At 38.7% G+C, this 24297-nt stretch overlaps 2 protein-coding genes and 1 long non-coding RNA gene across 3 annotated transcripts; 2 read left to right on the top strand and 1 right to left on the bottom strand.

The window, feature by feature from the left end:
* Positions 1 to 622: 622 nt before the first annotated feature.
* LOC103439553 (uncharacterized) lies at positions 623 to 5619 on the bottom strand. The gene is made up of 8 exons (XM_070825342.1): positions 4624 to 5619; positions 3809 to 3885; positions 3531 to 3699; positions 3020 to 3108; positions 2758 to 2922; positions 2577 to 2654; positions 1543 to 1646; positions 623 to 1115 (listed from the first exon to the last, which is right to left on the bottom strand). The coding sequence occupies exons 1-8, from the start codon at positions 5240 to 5242 to the stop codon at positions 1010 to 1012; spliced, it is 1407 nt and encodes a 468-aa protein (XP_070681443.1). The 5' UTR covers positions 5243 to 5619; the 3' UTR covers positions 623 to 1009.
* An 11040-nt stretch (positions 5620 to 16659) lies between these two features.
* On the top strand, positions 16660 to 17703 carry LOC139197462 (uncharacterized). The gene is made up of 2 exons (XR_011582901.1): positions 16660 to 16743; positions 17551 to 17703. It is a non-coding gene; the product is annotated as an uncharacterized lncRNA (long non-coding RNA).
* Positions 17704 to 22084: 4381 nt separating this feature from the next.
* Positions 22085 to 24179, top strand: LOC103439551 (large ribosomal subunit protein uL16). The gene is made up of 4 exons (XM_008378108.4): positions 22085 to 22210; positions 22641 to 23142; positions 23538 to 23619; positions 23771 to 24179. Exons 1-4 carry the CDS (start codon positions 22201 to 22203, stop codon positions 23837 to 23839), a joined length of 663 nt encoding a protein of 220 aa, XP_008376330.1. The 5' UTR covers positions 22085 to 22200; the 3' UTR covers positions 23840 to 24179.
* Positions 24180 to 24297: the final 118 nt, after the last annotated feature.

Genomic DNA, 24297 nt, shown 5'->3' with positions numbered 1-24297 from the left:
AACATATGAAACATTAAAAAAAGTGAATTTTTGTTTTAAATTCGTAATCCAATGCATGAAAAATTAAGAATCAAATCAACTGGGAGGGGTGGATAGTTAATCTCATCCTCATTCCTTCTTTCGTGGATTCATGACTTCACACACTGTATGTAAACATACAACCACTTAGTATTACGATCTAGTGATATTCCTTTTCAATTGTAAGTGAGGGCCTTAAATTCAATTTTTGGTAAAGACGTAGTTGAACCACATAACCCACTCCCTCACTCCTTAATGTACTACCATCGTTGGTTAAAAATAAAAATAAAAGTGTATACATACCAAAGGATTAGCAAATAACTCTTATTTATGTCAGCTAAAGGTTACGTAGTGTATTTCAAATCTAACATTTTTGTCAAACATTTTTTAAAATTTTTATTAATTTCTAACCAATTTGTACTTGATCTTTTGTTAATTGAGAATCTCGTCCAAAATAGGGCAAATTCCTCACCTGTTCATCACTTCATCTTTGCATAAAAATCCTAACCGATTTCTCTTTTAAGGATAGCAAAGCCAGTTATAAGAGTTGCGTGTGGCCAAAATACAGGGTGGGTGAGGATTTGCTTCTGCGGTCAAACACAGATGCGTGAAAAGATCTTGTAAATATTAGCGAAGAGAGTGAAAAGATGTATCTACACAAAGGAGATAATATATGAACAGAGGACCCCAAAGTAATCAGAGGCCACCATTTTGTAGCTGAGAAATGGCATGGCAGCTTAATAATCATGTCATCTACTGTTTTTCATCATCCACTGGGATCATGGATGACCTCATGATTGCAGCATATTGACGTCATATCGATCCGCATCTCGTCTCATACCTTCCATCTGATTACCTGGAGGCAACCTGATGATGATACAATGCTATTGGACATACATTCATTTTTGCCTATATAACAAAACAAAACAAAACCGAGACACTCAAGAACGCTGCTCATATGTATCCGCTCCACGAGGAGAACACTCGGAGTTCAGAACAACTGGAAAAATAAACTCGTTGATCCGTCCCCATATGTTCGCAAATCTGCAGGTTTTACTAGTGCCCTGCATAGAGGGCAAGTTCTTTCTCTCTCAAACCTGAAAAACGTAAGTACTTGTCAGTTAGTTGAAAGAGTTAAGCGAAGAACATAAACAAAGCACTACTACATTGTAAAATGGTTGAAAAATAAAAAAATAAAGCTGCAGCCGGTAGGGACCTAGTAGAATTCTAGTCATGCAGTTGATCCAACTAGCAAATAGATGGGTCCCAAACTTGGCGCAGAGCAAAATTGCCGGAGGCAGAATTTCGTCCAAAGGCCATGACGCTTTTAAAGAGACTTACATTATGGCATTTTAGATCGAATCCTTCATATTTTAGAACTTATGAGGCTCATCATTAATCCTCATGAACATCATGCAAGGAGCATTACCAGGCAAACCATAAGAAACTCATATTCCAATGTCTTAACTATAAAATCGTGACGATTCTAAAACTCAATGAGAAATATAAGGCAAATACGCTAACCATTCAGAGACACAATCCTCGCAGAAAATATGTTTACAGCGCAACAGAATTGGAGCATGCATCTTCTCCTGGCAAATGGCACAAAGGTCTCCTGCTGCATTTACCTGATTAAATATACGAGTGAGCTAGAAGGCATAGGTACTTCAGCAGAAACACAAGAACAGTATTCACTATGTAAAATTAAACATGCTTTGGTGCACACAGAAGCAAGGGAGGTAGACGTGGACATATATTGATAACAAAGCTTCAAAGCTGCACCCAGAAGGATCTAAATCGATTTTATGTTTTTAACAGAAAGGAATCCTCTGAGCAATCTGAGGTATTTCTCCACATCCTTGTGGCCTATGAAAAAAACCAGACTTGAAACCAAGGCAACTTGGGAGAAAACCATCAGGTGTCTCCTAGGGGATGAGAACAATTACATTTTGCACCCCTCATCCAAAACAACATACTCGTATTAACTATGCAAACACAAAATTGATAAATACTTCATTACCCACAAAAATCAAGAATAAAACATCCATCTTTCAAAATGACAAATGTTAAGCTCAAATTGACCATTTAATAGACATGCTTGGATGTATATAAAGATATAAATGCGCCCGCATAGAATATCATCATTGCTTGTTAGATGAACTCTTAACATGAAAAAAGACATCAAATTTCTGATTTGAGCTAGGAAGAAGCCTCAAAGTTGTTCCAGAAAACAAGTTAGTCAACAAAACTTAAGGATAAGGAACACCAGGAAGAGGTTATAATTTATATTTTCGAAAGATTAATGTAGCTAACTAGCTTTTAATTTGGTGACAGGACAAGAAAACCCGAGAGTAGTAGGTTAAAGATTAACATTAAACAAGGATAAATTAAGGAGGGGTAGAGCCAGTTTTTATTTGGGTAATAGAGGATAATAACTCGAGGCAATAACACATAGAAGAAAAAAAACCTGATCTCTAGAAGAAAAAAAACTGATCTCAACCCTGTTGATCGAGCTTCCAGAATCCAAATAAATCAAATAATTCAGTTCGATGTCATACCTGTTCCAATGTTGCATGAGACCCATAATGGATATCCTTCCTTGACAATGCCCTTATGGAAGCAAAAAAGGATTGGACCTAAAAAGCAATAAAATAAAAATATAACTAATGGATTCAATTCAAGTGTCACAACTTATATCATTATCTTCCAGTACAACAGCTTACTATATATTTGACTTACCTTCTCAACAACAGATGTTAGCTTGAAAGTTAAATATAATCCCGTTGTAAGTGAGGAGAAGAGGCTCCCATTGTCTTTGTTCAGGAAGAATCTGTACCAAACGGGTGCTGGTAACAAGGCACGGTACAGCAGCAGTGTGTACTCAATGACAGTTAACATTTGACCCTTCAAAATGAGATAACAGCGTTCAGAGAGATCTTCCAAATAATGAGATATGGAGATGATATGCTTATGGAAATTTATAGTGCTCAGCATCATATACCTGCCGACGATAGTTATGGCCTCTGCCATTCTTGTAATATATAAGCAACAAACACTTGAAAGCCATCGCTGCCTGCCTCACCATGGTATCTGAAAGCAACAGAAATTAGAGAAACTCTCCCACAATTTCAAAGGAAGATAAGCATCCACTATAATCGCAGTGGCATAGCAAATAAACAGGCAACATTAAAAGGACAAACAGAGGACAGAAGCATGAATTATATATAGCACCAGAAAAAGAGACTGCCCAACCCTACATTAGGCTCTAAGTTGACACAAAAAGACAGAGAGACAATATGCTTAACAGAGCCTGAACCAGTCGGACAGACTTGAACAATAAATTGAGGATTCAAACGCAAAACTTAAAAACCTATTGTCATTCTATCCCCAACATCCACCACATCCTTTTCTGATGATTGCAACAGATCAGCGGTCTTCTCTACATCTAATATATTAGTAAAACAATTGTATTCATAAAACAATAATAATAGCAAAAAAGACTGTCTCCTTACCATTTACCAAAATGATGAATATGGCATGCCAGAAAGGTGGTATGGTTTTTGGAGGAAGCATTGCCAATGGGTATAGAAGATCATCACTTCGATACCACAAGTAAACAACAACTACATGAAGCATAAAAGCACCAGCAATACTTACAAGAACAGAGATTTTCCTATCTCGCTGCAAAAACCAATAATTGTTTGAGATATTTGATTTGGCATTTGAGCAGATTTTAGAGTGGCAGAATGAACAAAATAATCTCATGGAATTAACGACCGTATTAAATCACCTTTAGAGCAGTCTGCTTCTTAACAACATCATTCGACCTATACATGACAGCTGATACCCATATAGTGACAAAGAAACCTGCAAGTTCTCAACCCAAAAAACAAATGAATTCAGCACTGCAGTAAAAAAAATATAAGTACGTCAAAACCAATTAGGTGAAAAAGTGATCGCCAGTCATCCACATATACATTTCCATTGACGGGTTTAACCATTCTATTTATGAGAAAGGATATTTTTTTAGCACCGGAAAAGCTTAATATTCAGACTTAAGTATTGTTAGGACTGAAAACTAATAAGTATGTGCCTGGTGGAAGAAAACTCGTTCTCAAGTTTTAAGTGTTCATGTGCGATGTTACAGCCTCTCACATTGGTATCTCTATGATAGTTGATAATAAGAACAAGGCACTGAATTTTCTAAAGCTAGCATTTCTATTTTGTGCCACCGACTATTAGAAATAGCTTCTACATCTTTTAACATCAACCGTTAACATTAACAAAGAACATGGATGAGACTCAACTCCAAATGTGCCAAGAAAATCCTAGCTCCATCCAAATTGAAAAACAAAGAAATACTAGAGAATGTAAAGCAGAGGCCCTCTAAAGTAACATAAACAGAACCAAAAACACAAGTGCCCCGCAACAGCTCCACACTTACAAAGCAAAGACGGAATTTTCGGGTACACATTAGGTTAATTCAAACTTAAAACTACAGTCAAAATCCAAGCAAAATTATAGCTGGTTGCAAATTAAGAACAATTGTAATAACCCACAATCTGCAATTAGAATTTGAAGTAAGCAAGTGGTGAAAGTTAGTACCTTGCAAATGCTGACGAATGAACACAACGAGTAAGAGCAACGAAAACGGAAGAATCTGCTCAATCCACCTAGCTATCTGCTGAATATCATATCTCTGGTAAGCAGAATCCCTAGAACTATCCTCCGCGCCATTCCCAGTATCCCCAGCGTGTGTGGGAGACGACGAAGCCACCAAGGGGACTCTCTCGTCCGACCCAACCCCATTGACTGTACCCGCCAGATCATCCAACGATTGAACCCTACCCGGCGACCCACCATTCTCCTCCCCTTGAACCGGTACCGTCGCACCCCCGTTCCCGCGGTCCTCGTGCTCGCTGGCGCCGATAATCCGAATCGAAACCTCCCCGGTGTTGCTCGACCCGGAGGTGCAGGCCGTAGGGGAGTGGGGCTGAGAATCGGCGACGACTACAGCGTTGACCACCGGAGCGTCGGAATCGCGGCGCGAAGAGCTGGGAGAGAGTATTCCGGAGTAATCCAACACGAATGAGAGCGGCGACTGGAATAACCGGAGGGCGGGGAACTGCATAGACCCGAACGACGACGTATTGCTGCTATCCCCAGTGGCTCCCCCACTGGCTCCCCCACTGGCGGGACTACCATTTCCGGAAGATGCCTCCATGAAAACCAAAAACCCTAATTTTTTTTTTTCCTTTGGGGTTTCAGAAAGAACCGACCTTTTTGTAGGGTTTTAGGCCGACGAAACAACGACGGATTCAGAGACGGCAGACCGTTGAAGAAGAAAAAGTCAAAAAACGACAGACCACACTGAATAAAACGGGGCCGCCCTATTTACCGAGGTAGCTGGAACTGAAAATTCCAAGCTTGAACCAAAAACTGGGGATCAAAGCTTTCGTTTTCTGGTTCGAGTAAGATGAACGACAAGCTACGCGTCGTCGGCTTCCTCTGGCCCCCTTTCTTTTTCTTTTTCTTTTTCATCTTGATTTTATTTATTTATTTATTCATCGTCTTTGCATTGGCCGTCGTCATTGCCTTGTCAGCTGTAACGTGTCGACTCTGGTGCACCTTTGGAGTGGAACCAATCCGTTCGAACTTACCGAACCGGTCAGTTCAAAGCTGATCGACCGGTCGAATTGAATTTTTTTTTTTAGGTACAACAATATATTTTATATTAAAGAGATGAGGAGTTCGGCTAAACCACATAATGGGTAACTTAATTTGGTATTGAATTTGTCATCTACTAAATTCGAACATAAAACCTCTCACTTTCTAAATTAATAGATTTCTTAGGAATTGAAGAATTTTAAGGATTTGATAGGATTTATATGCGGATTTTTAAAGATTTGTATGGGCTTTGTTTATAGATTTTGATGGATTTTCACAGACATTCTCTCATTTACCTAATTAATTTTTTTGAATTATCTATACAAGAATTTTAATCCTAACCAAATAGCCGTTGAAAATAATCTAAAGGCTCATATCGTGCTACATCCCATTTCTTCGTTCAATGACTTATCTCTTCCATGACTTGTGTACTTCCCACAGCCATAGACTACTTCTATTGATTTCTAATCATAAGAACCAAAGTAATAAGTTATGTCAATCTGAGATACCATTTTGGCTAAAAAACCAACTACTTTTTTATGCACTTTTTCTTGAATGTCTGGAGTTTGAGAATTAAAAAAAAAAAAATGAATTGGAAGTTCTTGAATGCCTGAAGTTAGTGGGATGCTTGTTTGATACGGAGAATCTTCATCAAATTCATTAGAATCCACCAAAATTCATAACTTAATGAAATCCTACAAAATCTTTAAGTTTTTTAATACACATGAAATTTGCATGGACTTTAAAATGCCAATTAAAATCTTAATGGACTACATATGAATTTGAATAGATTTTAAAATGTCATTAAAATCCTCATTGACTACTCCATAATTTTAGGGTCTTTTAAAATAATTGGATCCTAATTTGACTACCACCTCTAAGCTTAACAACATCTCCAAATGAGGAATCAAAAGGTCCACATTAGCAATAATAGTAAAAAAAGATAGTTTCAATGTTTTCCAATCGAAATGTTAATTTCTATGCGTCATCAACTTCCTCTGGCCCTTTTTTTTTCATCTTGCTTTTATCTTATCTATTTATTTATTTATTTATTTCTTTATTGTCTTTGAATTGGCCATTTTTATTGGTTGTTAGCAGCAACATGTTCACTTTGGTACAACTTTGGAGTGGTACCAATTTGGTCGAACTTACCGAACCGGTTAGTTTAAAATTGATTGATCGGTTTTATCATATTGACTGGTTTGGTTTGATTTGGTTTCTATAAGATGTCAAGTAAGTATGGAACCAAACTAAACCAATATCAGGAAGTGAATTTTGAACCGATATCAAAAAGTGAATTTTGAAGTTTGCTTGCTTGTTAAGTTTTAAGATGGTTTGTTGAATGAGGGTATAGTCAACTTAGGATTTTTGAGGTTTTAAAAGACTTTTTAAATAAATAGATTTTATAGGGTTTGAAGAATTTTAAGGATTTGATAGGATTTGTATATGGATTTTTAAGCATTTGTATGGACTTTCTTTATAGAATTTGATGGATTTTCAAAGACATTCTCTCATTTATCTAGATTTTTTATTTTGAATTATCTATACAAGAATTTTAATCCTAATCGTTCAAAATAATCTAAAGGATCATGTCGTGATGCATCCCCTTTCACCCATTTCTTAGTTCAATGACTTCTCTCTTTTATGACTTGTGTACTTCCCACAACCAGGGTCCACTTCTTTTTATTTCAAATCACAGGGACTAAAATAGGGAGTTACGTCAATCTCTCATGTATGAGGGACCATTTTGGCTAAAAAGTCAACTACTTATTTATGCACTTTTTCTTGAATGTCTGGAGTTCAAGAATCCAAGAAAAATATGAATTTGAAGTTCTCGAATGCTTGAAGTAAGTGGGATGCTTGTTGGATAGAGAGAATCTTCATCAAATCCATTAGAATCCACCAAAATTCATAACTTAATGAAATCCCACAAGTTTTTTTTAATACACATGGTTTTGCATGGACTTTAAAAATGCCAATTAAAATTTTAATTGACTACACATGAATTTGAATGGATTTTTAAAATGTCAATTAAAATCCTCATTGACTACTCTATAATTTTAGGGTCTTTTAAAATAGTTCAAAATCCTAATTTGATTATCACCCCTAAGCTAAACAACATCTCTAAAGGAAGAGTCAAAAAGACATCAGCAATAACAGTAAAAAAAAAAAACAACTTCAGTGTTTTCCAACTAAAGTGCCAACTTCTACGTGGCATGACGTGGATTGACATCAAAAGTTGTTGTTGTAAATTTGACAACAACTTCAAATCTATTTTTAGTAATTAAAAAATATTTTTTTTACCATTTTTATTGTTATTTTTTATTCTAAAAATCATCTTCAATGTTTGGGTTAAAACTTAAAATTTTTAACCTAGAAAATTTATTTTAACCAATAAATAGTTTTTCTGCTCCAACCCTTCTAGATTGAATTTTAGCCTGAGATTTTAAAAGAATGAATTTAGGATAATTTGTTTAAAGTAACTTTTAAAAAAAAATTATGTAGACTATCCTAATTTAATTTTATAAACATTTTAACCTAAAAAATAATAGATTCCGATAAATATTGAAAAATCACTAAACCGACACCATGAAACTCATGGAACACTATGAAATAATTTTTTTTTAATTATGTTAGCAGTCGGATTTAAATTTGGGCAATGAGATCTTTTTTTTTAATTTAAATTTGATCATATTAGATCTCAACCGTTGGATTCAATAAATTTATAAATATAGAACTGGAAAAAAAAAGTGAACCTAAGCTGTTGGATCATAAAACAATCCAATGATCCAGTATCATCAGATGAAATAAAGAGTCGTTGGGCTCATTATTGTTGTCACAGCCCGTCCCGGAGGTACTTTTGACGGGAATGTGAAATGACAGAATTGCCCTTATTGGACATTAAGGTACGTAGGTACGTAGCGTTATTTTGAAAATAGCATTGGTTGGATGGGATTTTATTGGAAATTGATTTTTGGTATGTTTGGTTAGGATGAAATGGAGGGTGTGGATTAATTTGGACCACACATGACCTTCCTCTCTCCCTCTCCTTTCCCCGTGCTTTCCCTGTCTCTGTCTCTCTCGAACTCACACCCTCACACACACCCATATCGTACGGACCACCACCAAAACCCTTCAAAACTTGACGGATCGGGGCAAATAAGGTATGTATCTTCATCGTTTTGACGTCCTGAGTTCATTGGTGCTAGTTTTAGGAAGTGAAACCTTCGATTTCATGTGAATCCCGAACCTCCATTTTTGAAGTACTGTTCATGCGAACGTAAAATGTTGTGTTTCAGGAGATTTCAAGCTTGTGGTGAGCTTTAGGAGGTCCTAAGGAAGCTCGGGGACGTTCGTTGGAGAGTTTTGGACGTCGGGATCGTAGATTTCAAGTTTGGCCGAACCCTTGGTTTTTGCAAGGTGAGATTTCGTAGTTTTTAGACCCTAAAACTAGTCCAACGTGATAGTACACTCTTAGGGCTTCAATTTGGTATAAAATACGAAGAAAATGGGTGAAAAACGAAGGAGAACAGTGAGTTTGAAAATCGGCCGGAGTTCGGCCGGAGTCCGGCCACCGGAGAACCAGTCCGGCGAGGCCCTGCGAAGAAGACGACACGTGCGCTGCACGTGCTGCGCGTGGCCAGCACGTGGACCCGTGCCACGTGTGGCGCGTGGGGGCGCGTGGGGCTTCCAAAAATTTTTCTAAAAATTTCTCGACGCTCGTGACGTCGAGTAGGTCGATGTGGTATATTCATATACCAAAAATTGAGCATCGTATGAGAAGTTATTTCGAATTATTGGTGATGTGCTTAAAATTAACGTTTTTATAGTTGTTTCGCATATAGGTGAGACGTATCCCGAGGACGACCGCATCCAGGGACGCCACGGGGGTTACGACCCGTCGACTTATCAGTGAGTGGGCAGTTTTGTTTTCGTATTACCTATATGCTATTGTTTTCCCAGAAAATGCATTTATATGAGAAAACGTTTTTAAAATGCCATGCATAGAATTATTTGGAAAAGGTGAATTTCACATGAGTTATATGATTGATATATGATGCATACATGTTGCATGGTGCTGTGAAGGCACAGGTAAGTCAGGTGAGTTCATTTATTCATTGAATTGTTGTTGTTGAGATGTGTTGAGCTCATAATCTGCACCCTAGGTGTTAGTGCTTATATTATTCACCACACCGCACGCTCGCCTTGGATCCAAGTAGGTGGATGTCGTACAGACCATGTGAGGGTTCCGACATGCTAGTCGTACAGATCACTAGGCGTGATTCCGACTATTGGGTGACCTTAGTTATGCGCGCTGATGATATGATGAGAGAAGCACTAGAGCGTATTTTTACACCTTTCATCGTATAGACTACCTTACGTAGTTCCGAGTGATGTGCAGAGTAGGGCCGTATAGGTCACTGTGGTGACTCCGGCTTAGTGGGATTTTTGAGCTATTGAATTAATCGTATAGGACCAACTGCAGGGTCTCCGATTGATTCCTTATTTCACCTGATTTATATTTTGATTTATGGCATGGCATGTTTTCTTGAAAATGTTAAAGATTTGAGATTTAAGTTTTGAGATTTTATATGGTTATATATATTTCTGGGAAAGTATACAGGTTTTTACGGCGAGGGGATATAATTGTTTTAATGAACTGTTTTGGAAAACTAATTTGTTTTACTGACCCACTCATTTTGTTTTGCGCCCCTCCAGGTTCTAGTTTAGCGGTGGTTGGCTCACGAGGTCCTTTCCGGCTTTCTGACAGATTTGGGACATGTAGGACTCACCTGAGGGTGATGTATTCTTATTTTAGTCCTACTTGACTGCAGATAACCTATGCTCTGAACTTATGTGTTTACTTGTAAACTCGTCCGGTTATGTCCGTATGTGGCTATGTTGAGTTTGGTTTGAATTTCTGTTGTTATTACGCTTCCGTGTCGTGCTTATGGTTACGTCACGCCCACGTGACGGCCAGCACACCTGGATCCTCCGGATCGGGGTGTGTCAGTTTGGTATCAGAGCCTAGGTTGCAGTCCTGTAAATTTGTTAATGTCTTAACGATCTTTTGATGTTTTCTGTCAGAATCATGCCGCCTCGTAGAGAGCGTAGAGAGTCCCGCCGTACTTCTGAACCTAATTTCCCGGATATTACTCAGTTAGGGGAAGCGATGGCCCAGGCTTTACAGAATGTGATTCGTCCTCCCCCTCCTCCGAGGACACCTCTGGAGACCATGTACAACTTGAAGTTAGATCGGTTTATGGGTAATGAAAGTCATGAGGGGGCAGAGAAATGGCTAGATCATATTGAGAAAACCTTCCAGGTGATGCAGAGTCAGGGGAATCTCCCTGCTAATAGGTGGGTGGAGACCACCACTTGGTTTCTGGGTCGTGAACCAGTAGCATGGTGGATGAATCAGGCTAGGTATATGTCACCTGAGACGGCAGCCGACTGGAAAGTGTTCAAAGAGCATTTTATGAAGAGATTTGTCCCTCCTGAGTATATTGACCGTAAGAAGCAGGAATTCACCAGGTTGAAACAGAGAAATATGTCGGCACATGAATATTATAGAAAGTTTACTGATTTGTCTCGTTATGACACTGATACAGCTGGTAATCAGGGAGAGATGCTTCGACGTTTCAAGTTGGGATCTAAGAAGAAGTGGCGTACCTTTGCCAATGCACTCCCCTGCGCTGATTATCATGAGTATTTTGAGATTTTGGTTAGGATGGAGGACTCTGATAATCTTCCTGACAGTGAGGATGACGAGGACAAGAATGAGGGTCAGAAGAAGAATGACAAAGGTAAGGGTATTTCTATTCCTGGACCTCGACAGACTCAGAATTTTAAGAAGAGTGGAGTGAGTTCGAGTTCTTCTAGTGGGGGATATAGTTTTACTAGCCCGAGGAGAGGTGGTGGAAGATTTTCTGGTGGACCCAGATTTCAGGGTCAGAGGGATGCTGGTGGATCTGGCGCTCCATGGTGCCGCCGTTGTAACTTCCGTCACCATGGTGAGTGTAGGAGAGGTACTGGTGCCTGCTTTACGTGTGGGCAGATGGGACATCGGGCTTCTCAGTGCCCCCAGGGTCAACAGAGACCACAGCAGACCACTATACCACCTCCAGCACCAGTTCAGCAGAGTTTGGGACCGGGTGGTTATGGCCAGCCGAGTCTTGGTGGTGCTTACCACTATCAGGGGGATGCTGCTCCGTATGCTCCCGGACCTTATCAGTATTCCCAGGAGCCTTACTCTCAGGCTGGATATTCTCAGGATTTTGGAGGTTATTCATCTTATTCCTCTATGCCAGCTGGTGGATCGCAGTGGCATCAGGGAGGCCAGCCCCGTCAGGGGGAAGTTGCTACTGGTGGTGCAGGATCATCCAGGCAGCCTAGTCAGCCAGGCCAGGGACGTAATCCTCAGGGACGAGGTAATCAGGGCAATAGAGGCCGAGGTGGACGACAGCAGGCTCAGGGGCGAATTAATCATATTTCTTTGCAGGAGGCTCAGAACCATCCAGACTTGATTATGGGTACATTGAATGTTCTTGGTCATTTTGCTAAGGTTTTGATTGATTGTGGTGCTACGCACTCTGTGATTTCTCATACGTTTGCTCAAATAACCCAACCTCACCCTTCACCTCTAGGATTTGATTTAGAGTTTGCCATGCCTAGAGGAGATAAATGTTATGTGGATAGTGTGTATCTGGGATGTCCAGTGATGGTTGAGGGCGTGATTATGTCCGCTGATCTTATTCCGTTAGATATTGTGGATTTTGATGTAATTTTAGGGGCCGATTGGTTACACCATAATCGTGCCCATATTGATTGTTATGGTAAATCAGTTACTTTTTATCATCCTGGATTACCCGAGGTTACTTTTGTGGGCGAGAGAAGTGGGGTGAGACATGGAGTTATTTCTGCCATAAGGGCGAGGAAATTATTATCGAAGGGTTGTCAGGGATATTTGGCACATGTGGTATTAAATGATGTTGCTCCTACTAGTATAGAAGAAGTTGGTGTGGTCAGACATTATCCGGATGTTTTCCCTGATGATTTGCCGGGATTGCCGCCAGACAGAGAGGTGGAATTCTCTATTGATTTGCTTCCAGGTACGGACCCTATATCTCTGACTCCTTATAGAATGGCTCCTGCTGAGTTGAGGGAATTAAAAATCCAGTTGCAGGAATTACTTGATAAAGGTTTTATTCAACCTAGTTCTTCACCTTGGGGTGCCCCAGTATTATTTGTGAGGAAGAAGGATGGAACTTTTCGATTATGTATTGATTATAGACAATTGAACCGGGTAACGATTAAAAACCGTTATCCATTGCCTCGCATTGATGATTTGTTCGATCAGCTGAAAGGTGCGTGTGTATTTTCTAAGATTGATTTGAGATCTGGATATTATCAATTGAAGATTAAAGAAGATGATGTACCTAAGACGGCTTTCCGAACTCGGTACGGACATTATGAATTTTCGGTTATGCCGTTTGGGTTGACTAATGCACCTGCAGCTTTTATGAGATTAATGAATGAGGTATTCCAGAAATATCTTGATAAATTCGTTATTGTTTTTATTGATGATATTCTGGTATACTCTAAGTCCCAAGCAGATCATATCCGACACCTTAATTTGGTGTTAAGGAAATTAAGGGAGCATCAGTTGTATGCCAAGTTCAGTAAATGTCAGTTTTGGTTGACTGAAGTGGCATTTTTGGGGCATGTTGTATCGGCTCAAGGAATTCAAGTTGATCCTCAAAAGATTGCAGCAGTGGAGAATTGGGAGCAACCTCGAACCGTCACGGAGGTACGAAGTTTTCTTGGCTTAGCAGGTTATTATCGACGGTTCGTTCAGGATTTCTCTATGATTGCTTTACCGTTGACAAAGTTGACCAGGAAGGATGTTAAATTTGAGTGGGATGAGAATTGTGAGCGGAGTTTTCAGCAATTAAAGTATTGCCTCACTCATGCACCGGTGTTGGTACTTCCTGATGATAGCGGTAATTTCGAGATCTATAGTGATGCTTCACTAAATGGTTTGGGATGTGTTTTGATGCAGCATAATAAGGTGATTGCCTATGCTTCTAGGCAGTTGAAAAATCATGAAAGGAACTATCCTACTCACGATCTTGAATTGGCAGCAATTGTTTTTGCTTTGAAAATTTGGAGACATTATTTGTATGGTGAGAAGTGTAAGATCTTCACTGATCACAAGAGTCTTCAGTACTTATTCACCCAGCATGATCTTAATCTTCGTCAGCGAAGGTGGATGGAATTGCTAAGTGATTATGATTGTTCTATTGAATACCATCCAGGTCGTGCTAATGTAGTAGCGGATGCACTGAGTAGGAAACCACAAGGTAGACTTAATGCCCTATATGCTAGTCGTGTTCCTCTTCTTGCTGATCTGAGGGCAACTGGAGTAAGATTGGAGTGGGAGAATCAAGGTGGAGCATTTCTTGCTAGTTTTCAAGTCAGGCCAGTTTTGGTGGAGCGTATACTTGCATCTCAAATGGTGGATGAAGAAATTCAAGAGTTGGTTCAGTTAAGAAGTGAAGGGAAAAAGAAAGACCTCAGAATTCGGGAATCAGACGGTATGCTCATGCAAGAAGACAGAATGTATGTTCCGAATAATGAGGAATTGAAGAAGGAAATTCTGGACGAAGCACATTGTTCAGCTTATGCGATGCATCCGGGAGGAACAAAAATGTATCATACCATTCGACCATTTTATTATTGGCCGGGTATGAAAAGAGAAATTGCAGAATATGTGAGCAGGTGTATTATTTGCCAGCAAGTGAAAGCAGAAAGAAAGAAGCCATTTGGGCGAATGCAACCCCTTCCTGTTCCCCAGTGGAAATGGGAAAATATAACCATGGATTTCGTGTATAAACTTCCTCGTACGCGAAATGGATTTGATGGTATTTGGGTGATTGTGGATCGACTCACCAAGTCGGCGCATTTCATTCCAGTGAGGGAGAAATATCCTCTGAATAAATTGGCTAAGTTGTTTATTTCGAAGATTGTCAAGTATCATGGAGTCCCAGTAAATATTATCTCCGATCGAGACCCGAGGTTTACTTCTAAATTTTGGGTGGCTTTTCAGGAAGCTCTGGGTACTCAATTACTGTATAGCACAGCTTATCACCCTCAAACTGATGGGCAATCAGAGAGGACCATTCAGACGTTGGAAGATATGTTGAGATCTTCGGTGTTACAATTTGGTGATTCTTGGCACGATCGTCTGGACTTGATGGAGTTTGCTTATAATAACAGTTTTCACTCGAGCATTGGTATGTCCCCATTCGAGGCACTTTATGGTAGGGCGTGTCGAACGCCATTATGTTGGTCTGAGGTTGGTGAACGGGTATTAGAAGGCCCTGAGATCGTGGATGAGACGACTCAAAATGTTCAGATAATTAAGTCAAACCTGAAAGCAGCCCAGGATCGACAGAAGAGTTTAGCGGATCGGCATACTACTGATCGAGTGTATGATGTGGGTGATTGGGTATTTTTGAAATTGTCGCCTTGGAGAGGTGTAGTACGATTTGGGAAAAGAGGAAAGTTAAGCCCGAGATATATTGGACCTTATGTGATCACTGAAAGAGTTGGTGAAGTTGCCTATCGGTTGGAACTGCCTCCGGAGTTATCTAAGGTCCATAATGTGTTCCACGTCTCTATGCTTCGGCATTATATTTCTGATCCTTCTCATGTGATCCCTCCTCAACCGTTAGAGATTAATCCGGATTTGACGTATGATGAGGAACCGGTCACTATCTTGGATTGGAAAGATAAGGTTCTAAGGAACAAGACGGTGAGTTTGGTCAAGGTGTTGTGGAGGAACCATTCTGCAGAGGAAGCTACTTGGGAGACGGAAGACCGGATGAGAGAGGTGTACCCAAGGTTATTTTACGAGTATTAATTGATTTATTTGGTTATGGGAATTTCGGGGACGAAATTCTATAAGGAGGGGAGATTGTCACAGCCCGTCCCGGAGGTACTTTTGACGGGAATGTGAAATGACAGAATTGCCCTTATTGGACATTAAGGTACGTAGGTACGTAGCGTTATTTTGAAAATAGCATTGGTTGGATGGGATTTTATTGGAAATTGATTTTTGGTATGTTTGGTTAGGATGAAATGGAGGGTGTGGATTAATTTGGACCACACATGACCTTCCTCTCTCCCTCTCCTTTCCCCGTGCTTTCCCTGTCTCTGTCTCTCTCGAACTCACACCCTCACACACACCCATATCGTACGGACCACCACCAAAACCCTTCAAAACTTGACGGATCGGGGCAAATAAGGTATGTATCTTCATCGTTTTGACGTCCTGAGTTCATTGGTGCTAGTTTTAGGAAGTGAAACCTTCGATTTCATGTGAATCCCGAACCTCCATTTTTGAAGTACTGTTCATGCGAACGTAAAATGTTGTGTTTCAGGAGATTTCAAGCTTGTGGTGAGCTTTAGGAGGTCCTAAGGAAGCTCGGGGACGTTCGTTGGAGAGTTTTGGACGTCGGGATCGTAGATTTCAAGTTTGGCCGAACCCTTGGTTTTTGCAAGGTGAGATTTCGTAGTTTTTAGACCCTAAAACTAGTCCAACGTGATAGTACACTCTTAGGGCTTCAATTTGGTATAAAATACGAAGAAAATGGGTGAAAAACGAAGGAGAACAGTGAGTTTGAAAATCGGCCGGAGTTCGGCCGGAGTCCGGCCACCGGAGAACCAGTCCGGCGAGGCCCTGCGAAGAAGACGACACGTGCGCTGCACGTGCTGCGTGTGGCCAGCGCGTGGACCCGTGCCACGTGTGGCGCGTGGGGGCGCGTGGGGCTTCCAAAAATTTTTCTAAAAATTTCTCGACGCTCGTGACGTCGAGTAGGTCGATGTGGTATATTCATATACCAAAAATTGAGCATCGTATGAGAAGTTATTTCGAATTATTGGTGATGTGCTTAAAATTAACGTTTTTATAGTTGTTTCGCATATAGGTGAGACGTATCCCGAGGACGACCGCATCCAGGGACGCCACGGGGGTTACGACCCGTCGACTTATCAGTGAGTGGGCAGTTTTGTTTTCGTATTACCTATATGCTATTGTTTTCCCAGAAAATGCATTTATATGAGAAAACGTTTTTAAAATGCCATGCATAGAATTATTTGGAAAAGGTGAATTTCACATGAGTTATATGATTGATATATGATGCATACATGTTGCATGGTGCTGTGAAGGCACATGTAAGTCAGGTGAGTTCATTTATTCATTGAATTGTTGTTGTTGAGATGTGTTGAGCTCATAATCTGCACCCTAGGTGTTAGTGCTTATATTATTCACCACACCGCACGCTCGCCTTGGATCCAAGTAGGTGGATGTCGTACAGACCATGTGAGGGTTCCGACATGCTAGTCGTACAGATCACTAGGCGTGATTCCGACTAGTGGGTGACCTTAGTTATGCGCGCTGATGATATGATGAGAGAAGCACTAGAGCGTATTTTTACACCTTTCATCGTATAGACTACCTTACGTAGTTCCGAGTGATGTGCAGAGTAGGGCCGTATAGGTCACTGTGGTGACTCCGGCTTAGTGGGATTTTTGAGCTATTGAATTAATCGTATAGGACCAACTGCAGGGTCTCCGATTGATTCCTTATTTCACCTGATTTATATTTTGATTTATGGCATGGCATGTTTTCTTGAAAATGTTAAAGATTTGAGATTTAAGTTTTGAGATTTTATATGGTTATATATATTTCTGGGAAAGTATACAGGTTTTTACGGCGAGGGGATATAATTGTTTTAATGAACTGTTTTGGAAAACTAATTTGTTTTACTGACCCACTCATTTTGTTTTGTGCGCCTCCAGGTTCTAGTTTAGCGGTGGTTGGCTCACGAGGTCCTTTCCGGCTTTCTGACAGATTTGGGACATGTAGGACTCACCTGAGGGTGATGTATTCTTATTTTAGTCCTACTTGACTGCAGATAACCTATGCTCTGAACTTATGTGTTTACTTGTAAACTCGTCCGGTTATGTCCGTATGTGGCTATGTTGAGTTTGGTTTGAATTTCTGTTGTTATTACGCTTCCGTGTCGTGCTTATGGTTACGTCACGCCCACGTGACGGCCAGCACACCTGGATCCTCCGGATCGGGGTGTGTCAATTGTGGCCTAAGATGGCCTATGAAAAAAATACCCCCAAATCAACTTGTTCAAAATCATTTAAAATAATTTTAGGGTCTTTTAAAATAATTGTAAATCCTAATTTGACTACCACCTCTAAGCTTAACAGCAACTCCAAATGAGGAGTCAAAAGGTCCACATCAACAGTAATAGTAAAAAAAAGATAGCTTCAATGTTTTCCAACCGAAATATCAATTTCTATGCATCATTAGCTTCCTCTGGCCCTTTTTTTACCTCTTGCTTTAATTTTATCTATTTGTTTATTTATCGTTTTTGCATTGGCCATTTTTATTGGTTGTTAGCAGTAACATGTTCACTTTGGTACAACTTTGGATTGGTACCAGTCTAGTCAAACTTACCGAACCGGTCAATTTAAAATTGATTGATTGGTTCATCAGATTGGTCGGTTTGGTTTGATTTGGTTTCGATAAGATGTCGAGTAAGTATGGAACCAAACTAAACCAATATCAGGAAGTGAAATTTGAACCGATATCAAAAAGTGAATTTTGAAGTTTGCTTGCTTGTTAAGTTTTAAGATGGTTTGCTGAATGAAGGGTATAGTCAACTTAGAATTTTTGAGGTTTAAAAGACTTTTTAAATAAATAGATTTCATAAGGTTTGAAGAATTTTAAGGATTTGATAGGATTTGTATATGGATTTTTAAGCATTTGTATGGACTTTCTATATAGAATTTCATGGATTTTCAAGGACATTCTCTCATTTATCTAATTTTTTTTAATTATCTATACAAGAATTTTAATTCTAACCGTTCAAAATAATCTAAAGGCTCATGTCGTGCTGCATCCCCTTTCACCCATTTCTTAGTTCAATGACTTATCTCTTCTACGACTTGTGTACTTCCCATAGCCAGGTTCACTTCTTTTTATTTCAAATCACATTGACCAAAATTAGGAGTTACGTCAATCTGTTAGGGATGAGGGACCATTTTGGCTAAAAAGCCAACCACTTATTTATGCACTTTTTCTTTAATGTCTGGATTTCAAGAATCCAAGAAAAAGATGAATTTGAAGTTCTTGAATGCTTGAAGTAAGTGGGATGCTTGTTTGATATCATCAAATCCACTAGAATCCACCAAAATCCATAAGTTAATGAAATCCCACAACTTTTTTTTAATACGCATAGTTTTGCATGGACTTTAAACATGCCAATTAAAATCTTAATTGACTACACATGAATTTGAATGGATTTTAAAAATGTCAATTAAAATCCTCATTGACTACTCTATAATTTTAGGGTCTTTTAAAATAGTTCAAAATCCTAATTTGATTACCACCCCTAAGCTAAACAACATCTCTAAAGGAAGAGTCAAAAAGTCCACATCAACAATAACAGTAAAAAAAAAAAAAAAAAAAAGACAACTTCGATGTTTTCCAACTAAAGTGCCAACTTCTACATGGCATGACGTGGATTGACATCAAAAGTTGTTGTTGTAAATTTGATAACAACTTCAAATCTATTTTTAGTAATTAACAAATATTTTTTTTTACCATTTTGATTGTTATTTTTTATTCTAAAAATCATCTTAAACTCTTGGGTTAAAGCTTAAAATTTTTAACCTAGAAAATTTATTTTAACCAATAAATAGTTTTTCTGCTCCAACCCTTCTGGATTAAATTTTAGCATGAGATTTTAAAAGAATGAATTTAGGCTAATTTGTTTAAAATAACTTTAAAAAAATAATAATAATGTAGACTATCCTAATTTAATTTTATAAACATTTTAACGTAAAAATAATAGATTATGATAAATATTAAAAAATTACTAAACCGATACCATGAAACTCATGGAACACTATGAATAATTTTTTTTAATTATGTTAGCCGTTGGATTTAAATTTGGGCAGTGAGATATTTTTCTTTTTTATTTTTTTATTTTTTTTATTTTTTTACCTTTAAATTTGATCATATTAGATCTCAACCATTGGATTCAATAAATTTATAAATTTAAAACTGAAAAAAAAAAAAGTGAACCTAAATCGTTGGATCATAAAACAGTCCAATGATCCAGTATCATCAGATGAAAGAAAGAGTCGTTGGCCTCATTATTGTGGCCTAAGAAAAAAAAAACCCCAAATCAACTTGTCCAAAATTTCTTTAGTTTGGTTCGATTTCTTCAATCATTTTTTAGGACTAAACCGTGCGATTTTATTGTAATTAGTATATTCTCAATTTTAGAGTAAAACGAATTCAATTCAGATTTCGAGTTTGAACAATGCAGTCCACCAACGACTCCATTTATTATTTCTCCTTTTCCGAATTGCTTTACACAGGTGCCGTATGCTTTTATTTAATTTTCTTTGAAAGGGTCATTTTCGATAAAAAGAAATCTCATAATTTGATTCGAATTATGAGTTTACTTGTTGGAGAAGAAAAGGCGCCTTCACTATGCAAGAGGACCAACCTATACTTTATTAACAAATTCAGACAGGCCAGAAATCAAACAATAAAGAATTTGTAAGCCCTTTCATGTGGTAGGTGCCGACACTCAAACGAACCACTTCATTTGTCAAGCGTCCTCGCCAAAGAAGATTGACATATGTTTTACAGCTGGCCCAACCATCAAGTAGCTATCATAAACATGTTGGCCTTATTTAAAAGCATTTTTAAAACGACTAAAAACGTTTTTAGAGAAAATATTTTGATTCAAAAAATACTTGAAGTGTTTTCTACAAAAGGCAACAGTTTATGAGTTCTTCTGGATATGTTTTTAAAATGATTGAAAATGCTTTTGGTGAATTTTTTTTTTTTGAAACAATCCTTAGTAAAAATACAAATAAATCACGGAAAAACACTTTAAGTGCTTCCTGAAAGAAGCACAACTGGTGTTTCTTGTAGAAAGTACTTAAAATACTTTTGGAACCCAATAACATTTTATCTAAAAGCATTTTCAGTCATTTTAAAAGCGTTTTCAGTCATTTTATCTAAAAGCGTTTTCAGTCGTTTGGATATGTTTTTAAAATGATTGAAAATGTTTTTGGTGATATTTTTTTTTGAAACAATCCTTAGTAAAAATACGAATAAATCATAGAAAAACACTTAAATGCTTCATGAAAGAAGCACATAACTGGTGTTTCTTATAGAAAATACTTAAAGTACGTTTGTAACCCAATAACATTTTCTCTAAAAGCGTTTTCAATCATTTTAAAATCACATCCAAAGCATTTAAATTTTTTCCCCCCCCCCCAAAAGTAACTTGAATTTTTATTAATGATCGGTTCAAAAAACATTTTCACTAAAAGCACTTTCAATCATTTTAAAAACACTTTTAAACTAGCGCAATGTCTTTACGTTTCATATATAAGCTCTGCAATCTCCATCCCCATTTCTGTTGCAAAGAAAAATCGAAAGCAAGATGACACGAACGAACTCTTCCAATTGCCCTTTCGCTGCCTTATCTCCCGTAGAGCTTCAACGGCGGTTTTGCAACCGACCTTTTCCTGTAAAACAATTATATTTTTCGGCCTAAGGAAGTTGCGGTAGATCGGCACGGATGAAGGGGTCTGTCTCCATCTCTTCCTCAATGGTTGAAGGAACCGCGGGGAGATCCGCTTCCCGCCGCTGATGTGCCCACGATAGCTTCCGCTTTATCTTCACATTGTGCGGTTCAACTGTCTGAGCGAATTGCAAGTTCTTTATGGTGTACTGGGGCAATGCAAAACACATCATCTGATACTTTAACGAGTAAATTTTTGTTAGAACTCATTGAACAGAGTAGTAATACGACGTGTCTTATGTTTTCGTGAAAAGTACCCTTCGAATGAGATGATCGGGGGTCCTTGTGATTAACGTGGGAACTTCTTTGAATCTAAATGTCACATTGTCTAGTAATTATTTTTATTGGGAACTTTAACGAAATCTCCCAGTATTATTCACTTTAACGAAAAATCATATTTTTACACTAAAAAGTCAATCATGATACTATTCACTTTATCATCTATTTTATCTTTACCGTTAAAACTCAAAGTTTTCAAACAATTTTCATTAGTTTTCCTTTATTTATATACAATTGGTATTCATCTGCATTTGTACGTGATAAATTTTAAATTTTCCACTTATAGGTCATAAATAACAAATTTGATAACGAAGAATTGTCGATTCATTTTGTGGCTTTCGCCTGTAAAACCCCAATCCAGGTATCGTTTGGGTCGACCCGGACTAAAATACTTTGGGCCTCTTTAATTGGGCCGTTGTGATGAAACCGTATAGGCCGGAGTAGGGATCTCGAGGGGTACCAAGTATAAAAAGCCCTCGATAGGCTTTGTGAAGCTTGTTCTTCCCGGAAGCGTAAACAAGACGAGAGAATAGAAGAGATCGCCATGGGGAGGAGTGAGTTCTTCTCTCTTGCTTTTATTTTATTTTTTTTCTATAATTATTTCTTCATTCTTCGCACGTCGATGTATTATACATGCACCTATCGAATTATATATATAAAGATCCAATCGAAGTTACCATGTTGTTAGTGCTGGATGGATTTTCTCTGTGTTCTTAATCTGGAACTCTATGTGATTAAACGAATTTTACGTGGATTTTGGTTTTTGATACCGAAATGGATTATATCGTACGTGATTAATTTGTTAATACTGAGATTATTTGTTATTAAGATGCTGTATTTTCGGTTTGGTATGATTGATTTCTGTGTAGTATTTGGAATTGCTTGGTTGCGTTAGAAGATCGTGTTTAGATTGGATATTTGAATACCCTTTTTCGCTATCATCATGTTTTTGTAATAATTTGGTTCTGGTTTGTGATGTTTTAGGGCCTGCAAGGTGCTATAGGCAGATTAAGAACAAGCCATACCCGAAATCGCGGTTCTGTCGCGGTGTCCCTGATCCCAAGATCAAAATTTATGATGTTGGAATGAAGAAGAGGGGTGTTGATGAGTTCCCCTTCTGCGTCCATCTCGTGAGTTGGGAGAAGGAGAATGTCTCGAGTGAGGCGCTTGAGGCAGCTCGCATCGCCTGCAACAAGTACATGACGAAATCTGCTGGGAAGGATACTTTCCATTTGAGAGTGAGGGTGCATCCGTTCCATGTGCTGCGCATCAACAAGATGCTTTCATGTGCTGGGGCTGATAGGCTCCAGACCGGAATGAGAGGTGCGTTTGGCAAGCCACTGGGAACATGTGCTCGAGTTGCTATCGGGCAGGTCCTCTTGTCTGTTCGCTGCAGGGATAGCAACGGTCAACATGCACAGGAGGCCCTCCGCCGTGCAAAGTTCAAGTTTCCTGGCCGCCAAAAGATTATTGTCAGCAGGAAGTGGTGTGCTTTTTGTTATTTTTCCATCTATTTCTGCATTTCAAATTCAAGCATTGATGCAATTTGCATTCTTCTAGATGGCATCCAACTTATAGAATTTAGTTTGACTGTGCTAGTAGGCGGGTTTTTATACATTTTAGCTTGGAAACTGTTGATTAAATTAAGTTTGCTCTGGGTTACCATCCGCCTGCAATGAAACGAGAGTGTTTTTATTTGTCACACAACAATAGTTTAAGTTGGCATAAATTTGTATGGTCTTCTTTCACCGTTGTGAGAAGATGGAACCTCAAAGTTATGATTTACTCGAACGGAGAGTTGCAATTAGTTGTTAGGGACATTGTTTACGACATAATCCTTCAGTTCTCATCGCCGATGTTTCTTGTTATCCTTTCTCTCAGGGGTTTCACCAAGTTCAGTCGTGCTGATTACGTGAAGTACAAGAACGAAGGCAGAATCCAGCCAGATGGTGTTAATGCTAAGGTAATACTTGTGCTAGTGTCTTGATACATTGTCATCATCTCATACATTCCGTTAGTTGTTACACAAGTTACCAAAAGTTGAAATATGTACAGATAATGTCTTCTTCTCAGCAGCCTGCGTAACTAATGAGTTTTAATATTTGATTGTGCAGCTTCTCGGATGCCATGGTCCTCTGGCTAACCGTCCACCAGGAAGAGCTTTCCTGTCTGGACCCGCCTAGTCGACTGCTTGAAATACGATACTGCTTGTGTAGTAGCATTTATTTAGAACTCATGCCGAGTCTATCTTTCTGGGGTTCGTCTAGTTCGAGTAAACGGAATATGGTGCGTGGTATATGTGATGTGTGAAGGCTTGTTAGACTTATCATAACTTGGGATCCAAGACTCTTCTCCTCGTGTATACAATAGCCTAAACGGTTGTAATTGCTATATCTTGAGATCATTACCATATATAGTTTGGTCTGATAACCAAGTGGTTGGCTTTCGTATCGGAGTTTCGAATGCGATGTTTACTTGCATGGAAGGAGTACATACGGAATAAAAAATTATGTGATTTCACAATACGATCTTTAATCTAATACTTGAAAAACTAAATTTAAATTGATTAGAATATAATTGATAAGTGGTGAAGTTGTATATGCATTTTATTTCTGACTGCTTTTATTCATAAGTGTATAGG

This window comes from Malus domestica, chromosome 07 (assembly GCF_042453785.1).
Source record: "Malus domestica chromosome 07, GDT2T_hap1".
Classification (NCBI taxonomy): Eukaryota; Viridiplantae; Streptophyta; class Magnoliopsida; order Rosales; family Rosaceae; genus Malus; species Malus domestica.
Note: the sequence above shows the minus strand (reverse complement) of the source record. Positions and strands in the feature narration are given on the sequence as shown.